The sequence below is a fragment of the Triplophysa dalaica genome, chromosome 18 (genome assembly GCF_015846415.1).
Source record: "Triplophysa dalaica isolate WHDGS20190420 chromosome 18, ASM1584641v1, whole genome shotgun sequence".
In the NCBI taxonomy this organism is placed as follows: domain Eukaryota; kingdom Metazoa; phylum Chordata; class Actinopteri; order Cypriniformes; family Nemacheilidae; genus Triplophysa; species Triplophysa dalaica.
This window is the reverse complement of record NC_079559.1, coordinates 12,265,357-12,289,996: the sequence shown is the minus strand read 5'-3', so window position 1 is coordinate 12,289,996 and position 24,640 is coordinate 12,265,357. Positions and strand designations below refer to the sequence as shown.

At 41.5% G+C, this 24,640-nt stretch overlaps 1 protein-coding gene across 1 annotated transcript in view; it reads left to right on the top strand.

Moving 5' to 3' along the window:
* ralgps1 (Ral GEF with PH domain and SH3 binding motif 1) overlaps positions 1–15,701 on the top strand; it is a 97,155-nt gene extending 81,454 nt beyond the window's left edge. Inside the window, exons 12-21 of the mRNA XM_056772952.1 lie at positions 1,666–1,746; positions 5,094–5,219; positions 5,346–5,500; positions 5,751–5,799; positions 5,890–5,970; positions 6,126–6,231; positions 9,045–9,137; positions 9,329–9,434; positions 12,743–12,834; positions 13,008–15,701. Of these exons, the coding sequence (XP_056628930.1) occupies positions 1,666–1,746; positions 5,094–5,219; positions 5,346–5,500; positions 5,751–5,799; positions 5,890–5,970; positions 6,126–6,231; positions 9,045–9,137; positions 9,329–9,434; positions 12,743–12,834; positions 13,008–13,037 (919 nt within the window). The 3' untranslated portion in view covers positions 13,038–15,701. The remainder of the gene's footprint in view (positions 1–1,665; positions 1,747–5,093; positions 5,220–5,345; positions 5,501–5,750; positions 5,800–5,889; positions 5,971–6,125; positions 6,232–9,044; positions 9,138–9,328; positions 9,435–12,742; positions 12,835–13,007) is intronic.
* Positions 15,702–24,640: the final 8,939 nt, after the last annotated feature.

The window sequence follows — 24,640 nt, the reverse complement described above, 5'->3', positions numbered from 1 at the left end:
AAATCATCATTAAAAGATGCTTTTCTGCTTCTTGTTTCCTACTCTCAGACCAAGAGCTCAGAGCTCTCTTCATGCGCACTGTGTGGTCCTGTCTGTCTGTTTTGAATGAAGGGCAGGTGGTTTTATTGCGGTCCAATTTCTTGCAGTCTAGACACTTATAAATGCAACATCAGGAACTGCGAAACACTGGAATTTCATATTTCCACTTTCTCCATGTGGATGTTTAAAAGTAATTTTCCGTTAGGATTGTCGACTCTCTCGAGGTAGTGTGTGCGGACAGTGATCTTTTCAGTCACAGTTTTTAAAGAGCTGTTATCTTGCACTTTTCCATGAGCGCTTTTCATATTGAAACAAAGCTTAGTCACATATGCAATGTTTTCTTGTCCAAACCATTTAGATGCAATATGTCGGATAAATGTCTAACAATTTTAATATATCAGTAAACTGAAAAATGATTTGAGGTGCACTGTGTAGATTTTAGCGACATCTAGCGGTGAGGTTGGGAATTGCAACCAATGGCCCTTTCGAAGCATTACAGTGGATGACACAGGTCTAAGGTGTCGTCACATTTTTGCTTCTTTGCAGGAGATAACGTATTTATGAAAAGCGCTCTGTAAATAACATGGTAATTTCCAAGCAAGGGACCAGCAGTGTATGTAGATAGAAATAGTTCATTCTAAGGTAATAAAAACATAATGGTTCATTACGTAAGGTCTTTATACACCTCTAAACACATAGGTATGTTGTATTTCTGTCAACAGATCCTCTTAAATATCACACACAGAACCTTTAATGAAATATACATAAACTCAAATTATAACATTTGCGTGGTAACAAGTGGTATGCTAAGACTAGATCCCTGTAGTGAGTGTGCACATTCAGTATCAAGGTTTTGTCTTGTTTCCTTCTAAGGAAGAAACGATTAGTTCACCTTATTGAAATTCACTTCACTGAATTATGTCTTCAGCCACATTCTAACAGCTGACAGTAATGAGCTGAAGCTGTTGGCCTGGTAAGGCTGTCAAGAACTGGCAGTGTGGATGATGAAAAAATGAAAACCGAGAAAGAAATTTAGATGACACGCTGACATAATTCACATGTCTTTTCCAGGCTTAAAACAATTACGTATCTGGCATACTTTTTAGAACAGCACATGAAGCTTGTCTGGACTACAGTAAATCTGGGTCATGGGTGTCAGGAAGAGGACCGTTTCCATACATGAGCTATACACACTGACTCATAGTTCATACGTACATTTGCATGCATATACATTAACACGGTCTGTCTGCCGGTATTGACACCTTGTATACTCGGACCTGTATACCCTTGCAATGTTGTGCCACATTATGCAGGATTCACATTTCAATATTCAGACAAGGATTTGGGCTTGCAGGATACTCTGGGTCCTCTGGCAACCCTGCGTTTTTCTAGTTTGTGGATGTGAAAGGAAAGCAGGGTAAAAACTGGTAATAGTTTGCATTCGGGAAACTGACATCATCGTCTGGAGCTCTCCAGAGTTGGAAAACTACATCTGTGGTTCCTCACTGATCTTACGATTCAGGTTAACAGTGTTAAAATCAAGGCCACACTTACAGTACAGTACTTTCTGCCATTTTGCCCAGCTTCATGAAGTCATTTAAGTCAAAACCTTTTTTTTTTCTACAGACTATCATTGAAGATCGAACCTGGGAACAGCTCGCCACGTCTGGTGTCCTCTAAAGAAGACCTTGGAGGTAAGGTCTTTATGTGGATACAATTTAAACTTTTAAAAACTGCAAGAGGTTGATCTATAGACTTTTGAGGAGGGTGTTAACTAGTGGGAAAATGGGAATGGTGAGGAACTTTGTTGAAGAATCTCAGTGGTAACTGACTGGGGGATGTGGTGTTTGGCTTGGATGATAAAATGTCTGGAAGTCATTGTTAGGTGGAGGGATTTCGCGGATGCGTACATTGGTGGGGCAATGAAGAAGTCAGACCTGTGTAACCTCCGAATTTTCAGGGTGTTGTAGGTAAGCCCCACAGACGCGTGTTTAAACAGAGAAACCTTCTTCCATGAGCTTTATTGATCTCTGTCTGGCAGACAGTAAAAAAGACAGTAAAAGTGGTTCTTGAGGAGACCTCCTTCTGGAACATGGGGGTCTTTAGTTAAGATTTGGATGTGTCGTGTATTTTTTAATCTGGACGTTAAAGGGGTAGTTCACTCAAAAATAAAATGATTATAATGATAATGATAATAATTCACAATGTTGACATTGCTTTTTTCCATACCAAGATATCAGTTTTTTTCTTTAAATACCTGAAAAGCCAAAATGGCCTTCAACAGACAAGTCTTTGTCAGTTTTCTTGTTTTATCGAGAAAAGCCTCTCAAGATTAGAAGCCAAGCTGGTGGAGAACTTGAATGAGCTCATGGTGTATGTCAGTTCCTCTCATGAGAGACAGAACAATTAGGATGTTTCCTGTTCTTGTGTATCAGATGCTTGAGCTGGAAATAAAATTATAGCAAGCATTTTATGGTTATAACAGCTGTGGCAAAACTGTACCAACTCATGGAAAAGCGAGGGGTGAGAATATAGGGCATGGATTGTAATGTTCTACATGATGCCATCATCGTCATTCTCACAGATGAGAAAAATGTATACATTTAAAATCAAAAATATTTTTTATAAATGTTTAAACTGGTCTTCAAATATCAATGTTTCACAGTTTTTTGTAACGTGACCTGATAGTTTTGCCTTTTCTATGTAATTGAATGCATTTTCTAAGAGTTTCCCAGATTTAAAAAAATCCCAAAAGCGGGAATCAAGATAATTGGTCAAAATTGACCTAAATCCATGTTGGATGACAACTCAGCGCACTGACTGTAACTGTAATTAATAAAGTTCTTCCAGATTCTTTCATAATTCACACGCAAACACGCCGGATGCACAAAACTGTTAATAGAAATTATAAGAACTTTATTTAGATAAATTATAGGACTTTTTAAGATTATTCTTAAGTGTAATTCTCAAATATTTTCTCAAAAATATCTTAATTTTTCTAAGAATAAAAGGGCAGACTTTGTCAATGATTATACTATAAGAGTAATTTGTCCATTTCTTCAACTTTATTCGTGAAACAAGCACTTGCAACTCACGTTCTTATGTAAGCGTGTAATGTGTTAAACGGCATTAACAAATATTATAGGTATACTTCTTTAGCCTCTATGTTAAGAGTCTGTTTAAGTAAACATTTCTTCAATGTACGTAAAATCACTCTGGATTTTCTAATAACGAAGGCTAAACATTATAATCAACATTATATCAATATAAAATTCATTACTGGCAAAGAAACAACACCAAATATATGTAAAAAAGAGTTATTCTAACTTTGCCTATAGATTATATGTACAACAATAAAGCTGTTCTCATACAAATTTTCAGCTTCCATTGACAATTCTGACTTATAACATCAGAAGCGATGAATTTGGCTATATTTTTTCACACAGCCTCTGTCTAGGTATCCATGTCCATATTTGCAGACGAAATGTGTTCATGTTTATATATTCGAAAATTCGATAACAGTGGCAGGTCGTTGGAAACTCTGTTTTGTACTCATTTCATTCATTCATTCGTCGAATGTGCTGCTTCTTCCTGCCGCTCACTACGCGATCTTGCGCTCGCTTGACAGCACTGGCGACATTTTCCCACTGAATGAACCATATACCAGAAAGACGCTAGATTTGTCACTTTGTGCTTCTCCTGAACAAAAGCTCTTAAAGGGCTCATAAAATATTAATCAAGAGACAACCTTGTGTACGTTAGTAACACTGTTTTGTGTGCGCGCTTGTGTGTGTGCGGGCCAGAGAGGATGAATATGTGAAATTCCCCCCCCCTCTTGATTGGGCCTCAAGCGCGCATGTTCCCCTGGGCCTGTGCCCATGATGCCTATTGGATAATACGGCCTTGATGCTGGTCATTTATTATTACATTGAATTATGCATTAATGAGTATAATTTGTTTTGTCTCGGATCAATTTATAAACATACACTTTGCTTTTCATAAACTCATGAAAAATCTTTTCTTGACCCAGATATCTGGTGTGTGAAGGGTTTCTAATGGCACTGCTGGCAGCATTCCGTGCGACTCTCGTCTGATTGTTAGTTTAGACCAGAGGCTGTTTCTAGTTAATCTAGGGATCTCCTTGCACTCTATGGGACCTAACAAACTGTTTCAAAGTATATGGAATCTCACGATGAACACACTCCTAATGATAAATAAAAACTGCTTCCAGCATTGCAACAAATACCCTTCTGGTTACTTTTTATTATGGAAAAAGACCTATAAACACAAAAACTGCAGGAAACTTTTTTACTTGATGGCAGACTGTCCACTTTTTGGGGGGGGGGGCTTATGTTGACAGCATCTTTTACAAGGCTTCCAGAGAGCAAAAGCTTTTCTAACTATGGTTTTGATTTTTTTTGTGAATAGGACAGAAAAGAGCTTGAGGGTGCAGCTAACATGCACATGTTCTGCCAGCTATATATTGATGTTAACTGAAAATGTAAATATTAAAGTGAGTTTTTTACCTAAGCTTAATGAAAATAATCACAGCATATGATTAAATGAATGAAGATCTCATTCATTAACATTAGTTAATGCTTCATCTAGCATTACCAGAATAGAGCAATATAGTTTTACAGCATTTATTGATCTTTCTTAATGATAGTTAACACAAAACTAGTATTAACAAATATTAATCAATACATCTTTTGGTTTTAAAATGAATTAGGAAATGTTGTAATTACTTAACTAAGAATGTTAAATACTTTAGAAGTATTGTCTCAACTGTAAAGTACTTTTTTTTGTTGGTTCAACTTTAAAATGGTTGCCTTAATATTTTAAGTTAATTCAACTTGAAAATATTAGTTAACTCAATGAAATTCTCATTGAGTTGACAAACCCATTGCGTTGACTAACATTTTTAAGTTGAATGAATAATAATGCAAAATGTATTTAGTTGAACCAGAGTGTTTGTAAAGTGTATTGTTCGTGGTAACTAATGTAGTTAACCAACGCTAATTAACATTAGTTTGAAAAAAAAATGATGTGTACAGGGCCCCAGATGCGTCAGCCTCAGTAAGATATAACCGCCGGCCGACCTGTCCTGATACATCAGTTGTTGCCCACCTCCCGACCTCACCCCCGGCCCGCCACAGGAAGAGTCACAGCCTGGGGAATAAGTAAGTATCATGCTACATTAAAACACTACCACATGTGTTATGACATAAACACTGGTCCCTCTCCCAAAAAAAGAATTACAAAACCCAACCTCGATTCAATTTAACAATTCAGTTTTCTCTTTTAAGTATGATGTGCCAGTTTGCTGTAGCAGAGAGCAAAAGTGCAACTTTTCCAGCTAAAGAAAAGGCCAGACATCTTTTGGATGATAGTTTCTTAGAATCACACAGCCCTGTGAGAAACCACACGTATGATTCAGTGTTCACCAATGGCATTTCACTGGGTAAGTCCTGTTGCTCAACCTTGTAAAACTCTAGTTATCTTTTAGGGTTTTACCACTAGATCTTAGCATTATTTGCGCATTTGAGCACTGGGTCAAATTGCTTGTTTTGTTTACAGTGCATGTTTCTATTTGCATTATTAGACTTCACATCTTTATTTAAGAAAAAATTCAGAAATATTTTTTCAAACCTTGAGTGTGAAAGAAGATTTTTTTTATTCTTGATTCTCATAATTTCTTTTTTGCTCTACAGGCAGTAGACAAAGTTCTTTTAGCGATGAATTGTCAACTACAGTTGAGAGGTACTGTACATCATTAGCATTACAATATTACATCTTTCTTTCTTTCTTAATACATGTAACTCACACTTTTCATCTTCTTATCTCATTTAGAGGTCGTATGTATTCAACTCTCGGCCCAAACTGGCGAGTCCCTGTCTGTAACTCCGCTAGAAGCAGAAGTTATATATACAGGTATGAAAGCTTTTGTTTATGTGTGTCCTTAAGTATGCATCATTAAAAATCGAGAAGAGTATGAGGGGAAAATCTTTAGCAAAAATAATGCTATTCAATATAAAAGAGATATACTGTATATATAAATCATCATGCATAGTGTGCTTGTTTATTAGTATCCCTGGGGCGGTGTCCAGCTATGAATGCAGTTCTTTGAGCAGTATAACCATTGAAGGTCCCTTACGGAGAAAGACTTTGATGAAGGAGGGTAAAAAACCCACTGTAAGTGAGCTGTCAACTGTCTATGTAGTGTGTTATAATGAATTGCTAGTAATTCCATTCATGATCAAAATGATGTTTGGTTTGTGTGTAAAAGACAGCCATCTACCTCCTTTGCTCATTAATAGAGATTGTGAAGACTACAGTAGTTAATTAAAGAAAATCTAGAGACAAAGCGCTGCCGCCATCTACTGGTGAACAATTCAACTGCAATAACTACAACAACTCCCTCTCAACACCTTATCATACAAGGGATATTTCAGCCAAAAATGTGTCATAAAATTATGTCATAATATACTCACCCACAGATTGTTCCAAAACTGTATAAATGTCTATGTTCTGCTGAAAAAGAAGGAGAATATTTGGAAGGATGTTGGTAACCAAACAGATTCCATCCCCCATTTAATGTTTAGTTGGGACAATAAATACTATGGTAGTCAATAGGGGATGATATCTGTTTGGTTTCTGAGATTCTTCCAGATATTTGTCTTTGTCTTTAGCAGAACAAAGAAATGTATACAGGTTTGAAACAACCAATGGGTGAGTAAATGATAACAAAATGTTAAATTTACATTTACGACCCTGGATGGCAAAACCAGTCTTAGGTAGCATGTGGATATTTTTATTAAAAGCCAAAAATACATTGTATGGGTATATAGATTTTCTTTTATTCCAAAATCATTAGGATATTAAGTAGAGTTCGTGTTCCATGAAGATATTTAGTAAATGTCCTAACTTAAATATTAAAAACTTTATTTTTGTGAGTGGATGGCCTGCAACAGCGCCTCTGATTAACAACTTCGAAGGCAATTTTCTCAATATTTTGATTTTTTCGCACTCTCAGATTACAGTTTTAAACGGTTGTATGCCATTTATTGTCATATCCTAACAACCCATACATCAATAGAAAGCTTTATTCTTCAACTTTCAGATTATGTAGAAAACTAAATTTCGAAAAATTGACCCATAAGACTGATTTTGCTGTCCACGGCACATTTATGCATTTGGCAGACGCTTTTATCCAAAGTGACTAACATTGCAATATCCTACCCAGTTATACATAGGTATGTGCAATCCCCTGGGATCGAACCCACAACCTTGCAGTGTTAACACAATGCTCTTACCACTGAGCTACATGAAATTTTGGGGTGAAATATCCCTTCAATGGGTGTGTCGTGTCGCATTGTGACATATCCAGTGTGGACAAAATGTAAAATTCTAATGTGTTCTAGTTCATTCTCTTGTCTTTTGTCATGTCATGTCACGCCGCCTCTGGTGTAGACCCGGTGTAAGACCGGATCATGCTTTAGGTAAATTTGAATATTAAGGTCACTATTGAAAAAAATGCATTAGGAAAAATGCATATTTTAAGATATGTCAGGGCAAGTTAGTTTCAGTTAAGACAGTTCAAACATTCCTTTTAGTATGGAACTAGCCTTGTCTGTGAAACCGACCCTTAATGTACTGTCTTAAATCGTTCAAGAGGTCATCTTTCAAACGAACTCTGGCAAGGTTCAATTGAAATATAAATGCAACAAATAGCATCTACATGGACTCAAAAAAAATAGACTAAGATGCGACCCTGAATATCAAGTGATGTGGTAAATTAGAAAGAGTTTTTATTAGATCTTGACTTTATTAGATTTGGACTAGTTTAAACACTTGAGGTTATCGGCTTGATACAAATGCCATCTTATGGGCATGCACACATTACACATGTTTATAACTTAGCTCATTGGAATGCTTGATTCTGATTGGCCAGACGCAACATTTGCAGGTTCGTAATTCCCAGATAACAACTAATAACAGTCAGAAACCCGGAGGCTGCAAATAATTTTGACAGGTACACTTTAATATTACACAAAAATTATTATAATATGTATTTTGATAACATATATGACATTATAATTACAAATGATTAAAGCAAATTGGAATGTCATTTCTTAGCTTAAAACCGAAATAACAGCTTATTCTTGCAGAAGGTCTTCATTCGGTAAAAACGAGCTAATAAAATATTTCAAAATCACATTTCATGTCAGTTTTTTTCTCATGTGGCATGTATCCGTGTAATAAGCAGGATAGTGTACAATCCGGTTGTTATCGCAAAATAAGCCTCTTCAGTGTGATAAAAGATCCTCCACTTCACGCCTGGTCCTGATAACACTGTCCGGGCTTATTTCTATTAGAAGAACCAGCTGCTTGTACATTATCCCTTACATAACATAGCACACAGCATTGCTTTCTATTTATGGAAAGTTGTGTAACAAAATATAAATCATAAAAGGTGACATCTTAAGATTTGCTGTTAAAATGGCAGTATGAACGCTAAGCAAACCAGTTTTGTTTTTCCTTTTTGAACCGAACCACAAATATGAACACACCATTTGCCATGTAACTGAATATGTTAAATAACTGCTGCTTCTGTAGGTCATGTATCCATTATGATAGAATTCTCATAATCAGTGAATAAACCAACCAAATTAAGAGCACTGGATTTACTATAACCCAGTATAGGAATTGATAGTCTGCATAATATATATTGCCTTTGTTTCTCTTCTTTTATCTTCTGTCTTTATCTATCTATGTTTGGGCCTGCGTGCGTGTATATGTGTCCGTGTTCGTGTGTCCATGTGTGTTTGGTGTGCATTAGTGTGTTTGTGTAGGTACATGTATCTTATTTAATGTATTGCTTAAAGTTAACGTTTTCATGGACAGGTGCTTTGTAACAATGAAAATTGAAAAAAAGCGCTATATATAAATAAAAGTTGAGTTGAGTTGAAATTGTCTGATATGCAGTTGTTATCTTTGTATGGCAGCTCTCCTCTTGGCGGCGATACTGGATTGTCCTATCTGGCTGTATTCTCATCTATTTTGGTTCCAAAGCACTAAGAGCAAATGAGAGAAGACACGTAAGTTATCAAATATTAATTTGTTTGAAAATGAGAAGTCTTGCTGTATGAGGTGATCTTAATTACTTTCTTTACATTCAGCTAGTTTGGTGATGGTCATAATTGCAAAAACAGTGTAGAAAAAAATATGTGTGTGGCCCATATGCATTTTGAAACGTCACTCTTTAAAATTGTATCTATTTGTCTTGAAGTATAAATCCAGGCCGTGTAAAAAGATCACACTCACAGGTTGGATGGTGGCACTGCCTGACATCGCTGAACATCCCAACATTTTCCAGCTCACTGATCCTGAAAGAGGTACCACAGTTATCCACCTAATAGGAATACCCCAAAATATATTTTTGTGTTACACAGTCGTATTCAAGTTTCAAACGACGTACGGCTGGATAAACATTATTTTTATGTATGAGTAAATTATTACTTTAAGTAAAATAGTTCCCAACATTCTGAAAACAGGACAAACAGCAGCAGAACATTGTTTGAGACCACTACAAATTTTCATTTAAAATCAGCATTTATTGGTGAATTGTCGTCATTCTAGCCCAGTGTCTGTTGAATTTAAATAGAATTAAACCTCAGGAGGGAAATAGAGTCATTCAACAGCAATGTGAAAGACTGAAAATATGACAAGACACATGAAAACTGATAAAAATCCAGATTGTCACATCAAAAAATATTTTTTGAACTTTCCTTAAAGGTGAATATGAACGTGTTCCCTTTCTGTCGGTCTCTCAAAGTTGTGTCGAACTGACAAATGGGGTTCGTCTTGAGAACCTATCAACTTTGATTAGACTTAGAAAAGGCCAATGAAATTGGGGAATGAAATATGCATGCCGGACTCCGCCCCCGGATATCCGAGAATAAAAGGGAGACGGCGTGCAGCATTCATTCACCTTTTACTCTCCGGAGCCTTGGATTCATGATTGACTTCAGAACTAGCATTTTCTACTACACTTCAGCCGGATTCTTATGACGTGGTGCAGCGGACTGTCCCTTCCTGCAGCGTCTTCCCCTGGGCGTCTCGGCAGTTCCAGAAGTGTTTGATTTGAGTTTTTTCTCTAAAAGAGCTAATTTCTCAAGCATGGCATGTCCCGCTGTTCTCCTAGGTGCAACACACGATTTCTGCCTAAAGTGTTTGGGTTCCCAGCACACTGAGGCAGCCTTTGTAAATACGTCCTGCCCGCATTGCGGGCGGATGGCGATTCAGACGTTGCGTCACCAAGCCACTACGTTATCTGCTTCCCGTTCTGTGACAGCATTGGCTATAGCCTTGCCGTCCGCTACGGCGACCAGAAAGGGTGATATTAGTATTACTGTGAGCGTTAATCCGTCAGCCATTGATTCGCGGACCGTTCGCACCTCGTCTCACTCGTCTGACCCTTCCCCAAGAGACGATCCCACCCCGTCTTGTTCCTCAACAACGAATTTGGAAACGGTGCATGATGACATGGCGCATCGGAGGGTAAACTCAGTAAAACCTGGAAACGCCCCCTTTTCGGGCGTGCACGTCAAACTAGTTCCGTCTTCTTTCTTAAACTGCTGCGGGCCAAGCTGCCTCCTCTCTCCACGTCATGGCAATCCTGCAGGACCATCAGGCTGAAGCGCTGAGAGAGCTCTGCGAGGGTAAGACCGACCCAACGCTTATGCTGGAACTCGGCACCGCCACCGTCCTCTACGGGCGACCAAGGTGCCCATGCGTGCCCTGGGTCGGACGATATTCACACTTGTAGTCCAGGAGAGACATCTCTGGCTGCACCTTGCAAAGATGTGTGACGGCCCTGAGAAGGGGCCCTCACGTGAAGACCCTAGGGATATTGAGACTACCATCGGGCCCAGCCATTCCATCGCATGTTTTTCGATCCGGGACGGTCCCTGTTCCGTCCCAACAGCCCACTTTCTCACTAAAAGGGCCTTTTCTTCTTCTTTTGGGTGTTTTTTTACAGTCGCTCTCACCCTCTGCTAGTTTCGGTCTGTCCCTGTCCCCATGAGTCCTCACAAAGGCCATGAAAGCCGCCTTTGCTCCCCCCAGGGAGAAGGCCATGCGGGTACTAAACTATCTCCACGACTGGGTTATCTTGGACACTGCAAGACCAGTTGTGTGCACACAGGGACCAGGTGCTCTGGAACCCAGATCGCTTGGGACTACAGGTCAATAGGGAAAAGAGCAAGCTCCCCCCTGTGCAGAGCATCTTTTTTCTTGGTATGGAACTCGATCCCGTCTCCATGACAGCACGACTAACCTCCCAGCTCGCACAGTCAGTGAAACCTTTTCAATCAGCCAGCGGTCCCCCTGAAACAATTCAGAGCTTCCTGGGACACATGGCGTCCTTGGCGGGGCCGATACCCCTCGGGTTGATGCACATGAGACCGCTCAAACACTGGCTACAGAGTCAACTTCTCTGGAGAGAACCGGGGAGGAAGACCCAACCCTGTCCGTGTTGTGTCCAGTAAGCGCATTGCGTCTTTACTTGAACCACACACCAAGCTTTAGGAGCTCTTGGCAGCTCTTGGTCTGTTTTGGAGGTCAGCAGAAGGGAAGGGCTGTCTCAAAACAGAGATTGGCTTACTGGACTGTGGACGGCATCACTACGGCGTAACGGTCCCAAGATGGCGGATGCCCACTGGTAGTGAGAACTCACTCCACCCGGGGTATAGCCTCCTCGTGGGCACTGACTCAGGGGGCCTCTCTGGCAGACATCTGCAGGGCTGCGGGTTGGGCTGCACCTACACAAGGTTGCACAGCCTCCGTGTAGAACCGTTGTCAGCTCGAGTCTTACATGGCAACAGGTAGGACCGGTGGCAGGTAGGGCGTACTCCAGCGAGATCACCTTCCCTTCTTTTAGGTGGGTCAGCGTGCTATTCTCGCCTCCCTTTTCCCCCACTGCATGCCATCCATCACTAAGCACCTCCTCCGGGCGACTGGGCAGAGAAGAGATTGTGACGCGGAACAGCGTTGTGGCGTTTTCCATAGGAACCCCATCTGTCGACACAAACAGTGTGCCCCTCATGCCACAACAAGTGCCGCCCTGCTGCTGCAGTCATGAGAGGTGTACAGGCTCCTCACCCCAAAGGTGAATGAATGCTGCATGCCATCTTCCTTTTTTAGCCGGATATCCGGGGGCGGAGTCCGGCATGCAAATCTCATTCGCCAATTTCATTTGTCTTTTCTTAGTGTAGTTGAAGTTGATAGGTTCTCAAGACAAACCCCATCTGTCGGTTCGACACAACATCTCGTTCCCTCCATCAGGGAACTGAGGTTACATCCGTAACCCAGACGTTTTCTTTGCAGTATTTGATCTCTGAAAAAAAATACAGAGCATCTTTCTTGTTATTCTCACCAGTTTCTCCAGTTTTCATTTTCTGCAAATAGAAACAATATTTTATTTGTAATTTGGTTAAAATATTGTTAGTAGTTCACAGAATTAAACAAGAGTGATAATTTTACCTTATCACATACCTATGAATATGAAATTTTGAAATCTTACTTTTTTCTGCGGCTGTCTCTGTGGTGTTTGACAATGGTTTAGAAGCTGAAGTTTTCCAAGATCACAAAATCTATTGAAATGAGGCCAAGTGGGTTCATTTATTTTCATTCTGGGATCCAGGCAATGTTTACAAGTTCCAGACTGGATCTCGTTTCTCTGCTGTTATCTGGCACAAACATCTGGCAGAGGCTTGCAGAAGTACAAGACCACAGGTAAGATCTTTATGAAATAAACATTTTTATCTCAATGGAAAATATTTTTCCAGGTCCTGAGCAAATTGCATGTGATGTTTTTTAAAACAGCATTTGCTAACATGGCTAAATTTAAACGTTTTGCATAAACACAAACCAACAGAAGGAATATTCTCCACCTTGTTCGCCCCCAGATACCAGCAAACCTCATGTCCTTTGAATAGGCCTGGAGAGTGATAACAAATTCATGTGAATAACTAAAAATGTGAACAATTTTTGAACCGTATCTAGCCAACTGGGAATGAAATTTTTACACTTTGAAGAAAGAAGAAGAACAAGAAACAAACTGTGTTTCTCGCACTTCAACCTCTGTGCAAATGGACATAATATTGCTGGAAACGAAGAGGCAGCTGAATAAGTTGAGAAAGTCGGAATCTAATTTGGATGAAACACATCTGTGCCCACAGAAGATGTCGTCTGGAATTCAGTATTACATAAAAAACCTAAAGCTGTGAGTGAAATATGTTGTAAATAATGTGTATAAATAACAATATCTAATTGATGTTTCCATGTGACTAAGTGCCAACTTTATGACTTGTATTGTTACACTTTTTCTCAATTGATTTAGCACATTTCTCATTCTGAATGAGTCATAATTTCCCTAAATATTTATCTCAAATAATGCAGAAAGAAAAGTTGTTTATGGCTGCTGTCATTGGTCAGTGTTGCTGGTCACTGAGGAACCTGTCACAGGACAACATAGTGAGGTAGTGAGGTTATTACTGTTATTTTATACACTCAAATAAAAGCTTGATAGACATGAAAGAGGTTTTATGTTCTTGTTGCTGATGTGTGTGGTTTTAAAAGTACCCACAATTTGATGATGTTGCTTTCAATATAGTCCTCAAAAATGAGAAAAATAAATAAAAAAGACTGAGTTTATCATTTTGAGAGCATCGACATAAGCATAAAAATGTGCATAAAATCGATTCAGATCAACTGTGAACTTATAAGCTTTATGTTAAATTCATGTTTGTTGTTTAAGAGTACCTTGAGTGGAAGGTACTTCCTACCAAAAGTGGAAGTTGGAACACAGTCTAACCCTGCATACCAGTTCATTTGTAATGATGTCACACACATTTCACTTTCTTGTGGGTAAAATATAGATTTTTATTATATGCACATTACCTGCAGTAAATTGTGCTTGTAAAACTTTTGACAGTAAATTGACCCTCCTCAGTAACCTTCACAAGGCCAGTTCACATCAACAGTATTTACATTTAACTCTTTCCCCGCCGTTAATGAAAGTTTCTGTCATTTATAACACAAGTGGTGAACTTGTCATTAACAAGTTTGTCTGGGTTTTCATGTTTTCAGTGATATACAATACAGAACCTTGGAAATTATAAGGTTATCTGCATTCAGATTTTTGAGATATTTAAAGGATAATGGATTTTTGAAACATGTCAAATGCAAACAGAACCTTCTAATTCTAAAAAAATAAAAAGTTATTGCTTGGAATTAAAAAGTGCTATCTTGCAAAACATTAGCTAATGCAATAATTCTTAGGCAACGCAAACAGTTTTCTTAAATTATTATTATATAAAGTGTTGACAGGGTATAAAAAGTTACATTGAACCAAGTTAAAAACATCCAGAAATTCACACAACTTAAAGAAACAACATCACATAAATATGTAAATACGTTTACACAGAATAAAATGTGAATAAATCAAAAGTTATTAAATGTGATACAAATGTTGATAGATTAAAAGGTGACAATTAGGGATCGGATTTGATATATTGTATATTTTTATATAGATACAAATATTCTGGGCCATGGGGGCCATCAAAGTTTATGATTTAAATGATAAAAAATGCTAGTTCTCATTGACAATCTTTGAAAAAATCAGTAGTGGGGAAACAGTTAAATGCAAAACAGACAAAGATTGTGGATTGCCAAATTCTGTACACAAAAACCACACTGAAATTCATAAATGTGTGCCAAACTTGTTGTTCACTTTGAGGTTCTACAAGGTCTAGTGACACCTACAGTAAAGTATTGACAAAATGTTATGGCTTTATGATATCTGAATTCTTCTCGGCAGTGGTGTAATTGTACTTTCTTACAGTTTTTAAGTATGAGATTCATTACTAACACTGGTTACTTTCATCTTATTTATACCTTGAAAGGTACAGTCATCTTGATGGTATGCCTCTGTTTGTAAAACTAAAGAATGAAAAATACATTTGTAGATAGATGGAGTAAATTATACAGTTTGAGGTGGGGCCACTTTTCTGATTGGACTACTGCTTCACGACTGTGATGTTTAGAGTTATATTACACCTATAATTCTTTCAAAACTCAAAACAACCAGGTAGTAAAAACTGTTAATTACAAAACAGAAACCAGAAAGACACCATCAGATGCAACTGCCACTTAGTCTTGTGGGTTTAATGTTCTCTTAATCAGAATTTACTCAGCAAATGCGTTTCCATTTTTCGCATTAACTGATTTTAACTGATTTCCATCATACGTTTCTGATGCGAAACTTCACATGTGCATAAAACCAGGGTGATGGAAAACCGACTTGTGACAAGAGTATCTCTTAGTGAAGTGGTTTCCATTCATCTTACAGTTACAGAATCAATCAAAATGTTAATTTGCACTTCAGAATCTTTCTCCTCCTTGTGCAAAGATTAGTTCTTTTGGGAAAACTTTAATGGATTTTTTAGTCCCAGTTCACTTAGTTCGGCTAATTATTTAGTTTCTATATTTTTTGCTTATATTTAATTACAACAAAGGCTTGTATAAATTGTAAAGTACATTGCAAAAGTCAAGCATTTTACACAATGACACATGTTTATAATGTGCAGAAATACTACACAGTGATTATTATAAGGGCATTTGTGAAATGTATGTCTAATGAACTTTGATCAAAATGCTGTATAAATTAAATAAAGTGATTTATTTGAACATTTGCCAACACTGTAAGTTCTACCAGAAAGACTGTAGTTGGGGGGGGAATGCTTGGCAATGAACATTTATTAAACAACTGATAGATGACAGTATATGAGTATGGTTAATGATAGTTCTTTGGCGTAGGCCCTGTCCGTGGCTCGCATCCAGAGGGCCAAGAATTCCTCCACTTCCCGCCTGGAGATTAAGGCGGGGATGTAGCCAACTCCTGAGAGTGGCCGTAGACTTGCCTCTGGAGCGGGGCCTACACCCAAAGAATTGAAGAAATTAATTTCTACCCACCGGTTGAAGTTTCTTGAGGTTCCTGAATAACGAGATTAGAAAAAAACTGATAGTAAGATATCCAACATAACATCCATCGAGCCGTGAATGAAGCTTGTAATATATTTGTACTCTAGTGAACCTTCGTTGTGTTGAAACATTGTGGAGATGGGAGGTTGTGATGGAACGAAGGGCCATAAAGGTTGGTTGGTTACTAGTAGGGGACTATTCTAAATATCCCTAGGGGATTATAACAGACTAGATCCTCGATAGGCCACAACATAAAGGATGATGCCACGATAGGCCACGACATAGAGACTAGGCCTCGATAGGCCACAACATAAAGACGAGGCCACGATTGGCCACAACATAGAGACGAGGCCTCGATAGGCCACAACACAGAGACGAGGCCTCGATAGGCCACAACACAGAGACGAGGCCTCGATAGGCCACAACACAGAGACGAGGCCTCAATAGGCCACAACATAGAGAAGACACCTTGATAGGTCGCAGCTGAGACAAGGCCACGATAGGCCACAACATTGATTTAAGAAATATTTTATGTGTTGCTGACGAAGACACGCTTATTCATGCATTTGTGACCTCAATAAACAAACTACAGTTAGTTCAGAATGCAGCTGCCATGCAGTTCTAATGCAGTTCTAACTAGGTCAAGAAAATACGATCACAAAACCAAATTTTTATCATTGCTTCACTGGCTACCCATTAAGCATCGAATTGTATTAAAATTCTTTAAATGGCTTAAAAACCCTTAAACGGTTTAGCCCTTACCTATTTAACAGAGCTTCCATCACATTAAATCCCATCACGCTCCCTAAGATTTCAAAACTCAAGACTTTTGATAACACCTAGAATAACTAAATCCACCAAAGGGGGTCAAGCAGCTACGCTAATTATTCTTTTTCTGGCTCCGCCTCGGGATGACCATCCCGTGGTAGTGAGAAATTTAGCCAGGTCCAGATGATCGTCATATGCCCAACTCCAACTAGAGATTACGCCAGCTACAACTGTGGACTGACTGACCATCCCAGCTCAAACGAAAGCAATTCCAGCACCACCCAAAAGAAATACGACCATCTGACCGTCCCAGCTCAGACCATTCCCTCCCCAACCAAGAGCGAAGACGGAAAACTTGTCACAATAATGCTGAAATTACATTACTTGGTATTTAATGCTTAACTTACATCACATGTCAGCAGTTTGAAGTTATAGCTGCATTCAGTGGCCCTGATTGGAGGTTGCTGGGTGGGTGTTTGTGCAGAGTGGGGGGGCTTGTTGGTTGTGGTTGGGGGGATTTTATATTTTGGGTGGGTCTGGTTTGGTCTTGTTTTGTGGTCGATGTCAGACAACAGAGGAATACAGTTACATCATGCCATTATTATTTTCCTTGTTTGTTCCTTTGTTTTCTGGTATTGACCATGGAGTGGGACGGGGTTGGACCTGCATGGTTTTCGGCGAGTGGGACTTTCTGGGTCGCGGATGGTGGGCTCTCCCTGTTCCTCGTGGATATTTGCTCGGTGGCTTTTGGTCGGGGTCACTGAGTGCAGCTATGAAACGTCAGAGGGGACCTGGCCCTCCCGGCTGAGCCTTGTTTCTCCCAAGTTTTTTTTTCTCCATTAATCAATCATTGGAGTTTGGGTTCCTCGCCACAGCAGGGCAGTGTTGGCTTGCTCACCGGGAGACTGGATTTATTTATTTATTAATTAGATATTATTAATTAGAATGATCTTGCTTGTTCTATAAACACCATGCAATGTGCTGTGTTTTTCCTTTGTGTTTCTTTTTCCCTGTTTGCTCCTGTAAAGCTGCTTTGGACAATGCACATTTTGAAAAGCGGTATATAAATAAACTTGAATTGAATTGAGACGATGCCCCGACAGGCCACAACATAGACAAGGCCTCGATAGGCCACAACATTGAGACGAGGCCCCGATAGGCCATAACATAGACGAGGCCCCGATAGGCCACAACATGGAGACGAGACCCCAATAGGCCACAACATGTAGACGAGGCCCCGATAGGCCACAACATGTAGACGAGGCCCTATAGGCCACAACATGTAGACGAGGCACTTAAGGAGGTCATGGGTTACCAGAGATGGGTACTGTTCATGTGGGTGCGTCAGACAGAACAGCCCAAGGGGGGGGGTATAATAGTCGTCTGGTAGCACTAGGTCCGGTTAGAGTTATACGCTAACTCATATGGGATCCCAGCCTAAGGGTCAGGGCTGCTCTGCCCAGCTCGCCCACAGGGGGTGCTTGCTTAGTGATGGATGGAATGCCTGTTCTTTACCACGTGGGGTTTGAAAGAGGGAAGGCTATGTAGCACACTGATCATATCTACTGGGAGGGTGGGAAGGTGCTTGCGCAGGCATATGCCGGTCCTACACGTGGCCATGCAGGATTCGGAATGATACCGGTTTACGCAGAGTCGCAAGGGTGTTTGGGCGTAGCTCAACAGATGTCTGCAGACGTCCATGATCTGGTATGCCAGTTTCTGTTTGGAGACAGTCCTTCCCTGACCTTGCACAGGGTCAGTGCAATGAGCTTCACTGGTGGGAAGATGTACTTCCTCTTGTCGCGCGGCCAGCTGTGCGCCAAGGCCTCCGTGCCAAGAGAGGCCTTGGAGGGAGTGTCAAGGCGGGTAATGGGTGGGGTTCAGAGAGGCGCCTGAGCCTGCCCGGACAGCATCCAAAGAGCGTCAACTAACGAGAGAACCGTCGGCTTTCTGGTTCAGATTGCCTGGGATATGTGTAGCCCACAGAGAACGGATCACATGCTGACTCCAGGGGAGGAGGCGTCGGGCGAGTCGTTTGTACGGCAGCTCCGACGGGGTTGGGGGTGAGCGGGGCCGCTGTCTACCTGACCAGCGCATGTACAACTCTCGGCACTTATATGCCAGCGCAGGCGCGGCACTGTCCTCGCCCCGACATTGCTTGCCCATTGCACACTGCACCCTCAACCCTGCAGGAAGGTGTCTGTCGATATGCCTTCCTGTGAAAAAGGTATCCAGGAGGCCGCATGGACGTGGGTTTCCTCACCATGGGGTCACGCCCCCAGCAGGCAGGGGGTGAGCATTCCGCTAAAGACCAAGGAGTTAGGGTGCATCGGCAGAGAGGCATAATCACCATCTGCCTGCTGCCGGTGTGCCACGCTTTCCTTGGAACTCTACTCTGCCGCCAGTGTTTGGAGCGGTCTCATGTGCATCAACCCGAGGGGTACCACCACCGTCTTGGATGCCATGTGTCCCAGGAGCCTCTTCAGAATGACCGCTCACTGCTTGGAATTTTCCAGGCAGTTCAACACTAACTTAGTGCGCTCTGTAGTCAGACGCGCTATGTGGAGATAGAGTTGAGTTCCTTACCAAGAAAGTGCATGCTCTGCACGGGGGAGAGCCTCTTTCTTGGTTGACCTGTAGTCCCAATCTATCTGCGTGCCAAAGTACTAGGTCCCTGTGTGCACATAACATATCACACAAGAGCCTCATCGAGATAGTTTAGTGCCCGCACACCTCGGTGTCTCTCATCTATTTAAGGTTCAGCCAGAGGTGTCTCTCCCGGACCACAAGTGTGGACATTGTCCGACCCAGGGCCCGCGTGGTCACCTAGTCGCCAGTAAGCGGTTTGGTGGCAGCACGGAACTCCTGCATAAGCGCTAGGTCTGTCTTGCCCTGTTGGGACTCTTTCAACGGCGTATCCTGGGCATCAGAAACACCGGAAAGCCCTCATGCTTTGGACAGGAATCTAGATCAAGACCCCAGGTGGCAGCCAACAGTAGAACCGTTGTAACAAGATTCAAGATATGGAAGGAAGGAGGTGGGAACCAGCAAACATTTAAACAGACTTTAATCTCTCTCTTCGATGGTCCGGTCGCTCGTTCTCTTATATGCTCCCGATCTCCTACGTGATTCGAGCCCGGTGTGCGTACAGCTGGCGCTCATTAACAATTACTCAGCTATCTCGAACCACGGTCTCGCCCCGCCTACTCCACTACAACTGTCTTTTTGGGGAACGATCAAACGAGCGAGGTGCGAGCAGTCCGTGAGCCAGCGGCTGGCGGATAAGCTTTCGCAATAACCCTCATATCACTCTCGGTCATCGCTGGAGTGGACGGCGAAACGGGGAGCAACACGAGGTGGCAGCTGGTTCGGGGGGAAGACGGCCTCCCGTTGTGCAACGTCTGAATCGTCATCCGCCCGCAGTGCGGGCAGGATGTATCCACAATGGCTGCCTCAACATGCTGTTGAGCCCAACAGGCAAGGCAGACATCGTGTCTGGCCTCCTCCTTGATGAGTGGGGAACGATCAAACGAGCGAGGTGCGAGTGGTCGGTGAGACAGCTGCAAGCGGATTAGAGCTCACAATAACCCTCATGTCACCCTCCGTGCCTGCCGGAGCGGATGGCAGGGCCGTAGCCACTGCTGTCACAAAACGGGGAGCAACACGAGGTTGTGGCTGGTTCCCGGGGGAAGACAGCCGCCTGTGATGCAACATCTGAATCGTCATCCGCCCGCAGTGCAGGCAGCCAAAACGGTCCGTCCCCCTGCTTGATGAGTTTGTTGCAACCGAGAGAACAGCGGGTCATGCCATGCTGGAGAGATATGCTCTTTTAGAAGGAAATATGCTCCTCTAGAAAGATCTCGAACACTTCTGGCACCGCCGAGACGCCCAGGGTAAAGTCGCTGCAGGAAGGGACGATCCGCTGCACCACATCGTGAAACTCCGGCGATGTAGAAACGAGAAGTCTTGTAGTCAGGAGAGAAGGCTCTGAAGAACAAAAGGTGAAGAATGAAGTATGCTGGCTTCCTTTTATTCGGACATCCGGAGGCGGAGCCCGGCATGCAAATTTCATGCGCCAATTTCATTGGCCTTCTCTAAAAGTAGTCAGAGTTGATAGGTTCTCAATGGCGAACCCCATCTGTCGGTTCGACACAACGTCTCGAGAGACCGACAGAAAGGGAACAAATAGTGTGTACATAAAGTGTGAGAGTGAATGAAACGTGTCACACTGGTGAGTGCAAGATACCAAGAGGGTATAGATCTCGCTAAGGACAGCGAGCCACACTGAGAGCGAGTGTGTCGCATTAGTGGAATGCAAGACACCAAGAGGGTGTAAAAGTCCTGGTAACAGGTAAACAGGTAACACCAAAGAGATGTATCGCACCACATGGCTGCAAGACGCTAGGTAGCGTGGAATTCCTGTTTTGGGAAAAAGGTTCCACCGAAGGGGTGTGTTTCCATAGAATCAATAGATTTGACAATCTAGGCACCACGCTACAGCGTTTCTCCTTGACTATAAAAATTCCAATCCACAACTTAGCTTAACTTAAAATACTTGACGCAAGAAGTAAGACAGGGCTTTCAACGAGGTGGTGGAAGAGACGGCAGAGTGATCAGTCACCCCAAGATACAGGTTTACGCAGAAACAAGATACGTTACTTTGGAAAGCAAAATATTGTAATAACACAGAGAAGCCTCTGAAATTTCAGGCCGTCACACTAAAGAAGCTGATAGGTCAAATGAAAACCAAAGGCCATAGGTTGCAGTAAAACAGAGAGACGCATCACTTTGATGGACTGAGTAAAGGTAATAAAATGGAAATGGCTTCCACACCCGTAGAAATCATAGGGGCCAGATATTTGTGAGCAGAGAACTGATTGGAGAAATTTCTAAAAAAATGGGCAAATCGAACAAAAAGCCTTAGAACTTCATGGACAGAACGTGGAACGTCTAAAATAACAGTTTGTGAATAAATGGAAGGTTAAATAAGAAATTATAAACCAAATGACCGAAGCCAGAAGTTTAGAGAAGAAGAGAACAGGATGTATTGAATTTGTTCAGGAAGGAAGGAATTAATTTTCTGAAATATGTGAAGAAAACCAGAGAACTCCTGAAAGAGGATGAGGAAAAAAGTAAAAATTGAGAAGTGCTATAAATCCACCCCCATATGACTTATTTAGAAGCCAGCTGCCATTGATTGTGGAAAATGATAAGCTGAGTAATCAAATGCTTTAGAGTTTAATTTTACAGGAGAGCTGGACATCCAGGAGGGATAAAGAGAGAAGTCAAGAGGCGATGATTTTCAAGAAACACACTCGCTGAGAGGAGGGAGGAATACCCTTTCATCACTCCAGAGAGTCAACAGGGAGAGAGAGCAAAGTGGAATGCTGCACCCATCTATAAATCAGTTTATGCTGGGGTATCTTCTGAGCTAGAAGATGCCAGATGCCGCCAGCGGAGGGAGACATTTGAAGAGTGAGGCGACATACCAACACAGCAACAGAGAAATACCAAATGCTACCAGCAGAGGGAGACATTTGATCAGTGAAACACCATACCAACCTAAAAATAGAGAAATACCACATGCCACCAGCAGAGGGAGACATTCACTAGTGGATGAAGCAACATTCCAACCTACCAGCAGAGACATACAAGATGACAACCACAGAAAAATACCTGATGTTGACAGCAGAGGGAGGCATCTGATGACTGAACAACAAGAGGTAGCAACAATATTCTCAAAATATCCAAGGAAAGAATACAAGCGGGTGTCAGGGAACATCTGTTTAGAAGACATTGATGAACGACAGCCACAGCCAGCTTGGCTCAGAGAAGGAGGGAGACATAGCAGATCAGCATCAGCAACCCTCTGTTCACCCAACAACCCATCCAAAGACATCTTGAATAGTGACCTTGAAGCATCTCAGTGCCCAATCCTGATAAAAAAATCAACAGCCCCAATATGTGCCATGGGCTGCACTAGACTTGGAGGGATTGTCTGCTTGTTTACCAAACTTAAATGAAAGTGCTGGAAGATGGATATGTGTCCTGGAAAAAGAAACGACAGGAAGACTACTATCTCTGGGAGACATCAAAGCATTGTTAGCCAAATGCGTCGTTGCATCTAAACTAAATTAACTTCTGAGGGACTTAAGACTGATTTGTGACCCTGGACAACAAAACCAGTCTTATCGGTCAATTTTTCGAAATTGAGCTGTTTACATAATCTGAAAGCGGAATAAATAAGCGTTAAATTGATATACAAGTTGTTAGAATAGGACGATATCTGGCTGAGATAGAACCGTTTAAAACTCTGGAATCTGAGACATTTGATCAGTGAAACACCATAACAACCTAAAAATAGAGAAATACCAAATGCCACCAGCAGAGGGAGACATTCACCAATGCAAAAAATCCAAATTTTGAGAAAAAGACGTTTGAAGTTGTTAATCAGGGGCACCATGGCAGGCCATCCACTCACAAAAATAAAGTTTTGATATATTTATCATAGGTAATATATACAAAATATCTTCATGGAACATGTATTTACTTATTTTTCTAATGATTTTTGGCATAAAAACAATGATAATTTTGACCCATACAATGTGTTTTTTTGCTTTTACTAAAAATGTTCACATGCTACTTAAGACTGGTTTTGTGATCCAGGGTCACATTTGTGCAATTGACTCCCCGGTGATGGATACAGAGCTCTTCGACAAACACAGACAAGATATGTGGCAAACCCTGAGAAGCGAATACCCATCCCATATAGACCCAAAAGCACTGAAAGGAGATCAAATAAAAGATACAGAAAACACTGCTACCTAAAAAAATGGAAGCAATAGCTGGAAGGAAACCCTGATGAAGACCCTGCTATGGCAGCACCCTTCAGAGATGATATTGTTGACGCCCTACCACAACCATTAAAAGTTAAGCTGGAAGACGTATTAGGGTTGAACTCTAAACCACATAAAGAATTCTCGGAACACATCTTACACGCCGTATAAATGTATTGGAAGAATGAGGTGAAGCTGAGAACTCAAGAAAGGGAGTTACAGAGGAAGTTAATACAAATAAAACTCGAAGAGCTGGCAAAGAGCAGAAAGAAGACACAAGAAGTAGGAAAAGACAAAGAGGAAGAGCAGACAGCTGTAATGGCACCTGTAAACACTGCACCTCAAGTGATGCCACAAGCTGCAATGGCAGTCCCAACCCAGCCAGTGATAGGAAACGCTCAGCAGAAACAACCTGCATCTATAATCATCTATGTGAAACCAGAACAACAAAGAAGCGGTAGAAAGATTTCAGCCAAGAGGAAGAGGAAGACCAAACTCTCAACCAGGAAGCTGCTGGGGATGTGGCCAGAATGGACATAACAAGAGAGATTGCCCCACCAACACGTGGCCACAGAATCAAGGCCAACAAGGCCCACCATGGAAAGGGCAACAAGGCAGACCGTGGCAACAACAGCAGCATCAGCAATTGCAAGAACCACAGAACTCTGAGAGGTGTGGCAAAGTGACACAACATCAAGGGCCAGTCAACCCATGGCATGGCCCAGACACAGAATACTAGGGGGGCCCTTAAAATCCTATGGGTATGGGTCAACATCCAATGATAACAAGGAGCGCTGATCAAGAACCTATGCTTCAGGTTGAAGTTGAAGGCAAAATGACAGCCAATGCTGGGTCAGACAAGAAATTGGATCCTGATTGGACTCAGTCTTTGGATCATGGACTCTTTTACTGGTTATAAGAGTCATGGTGGTAAAAGCTACAGACAAACAGAT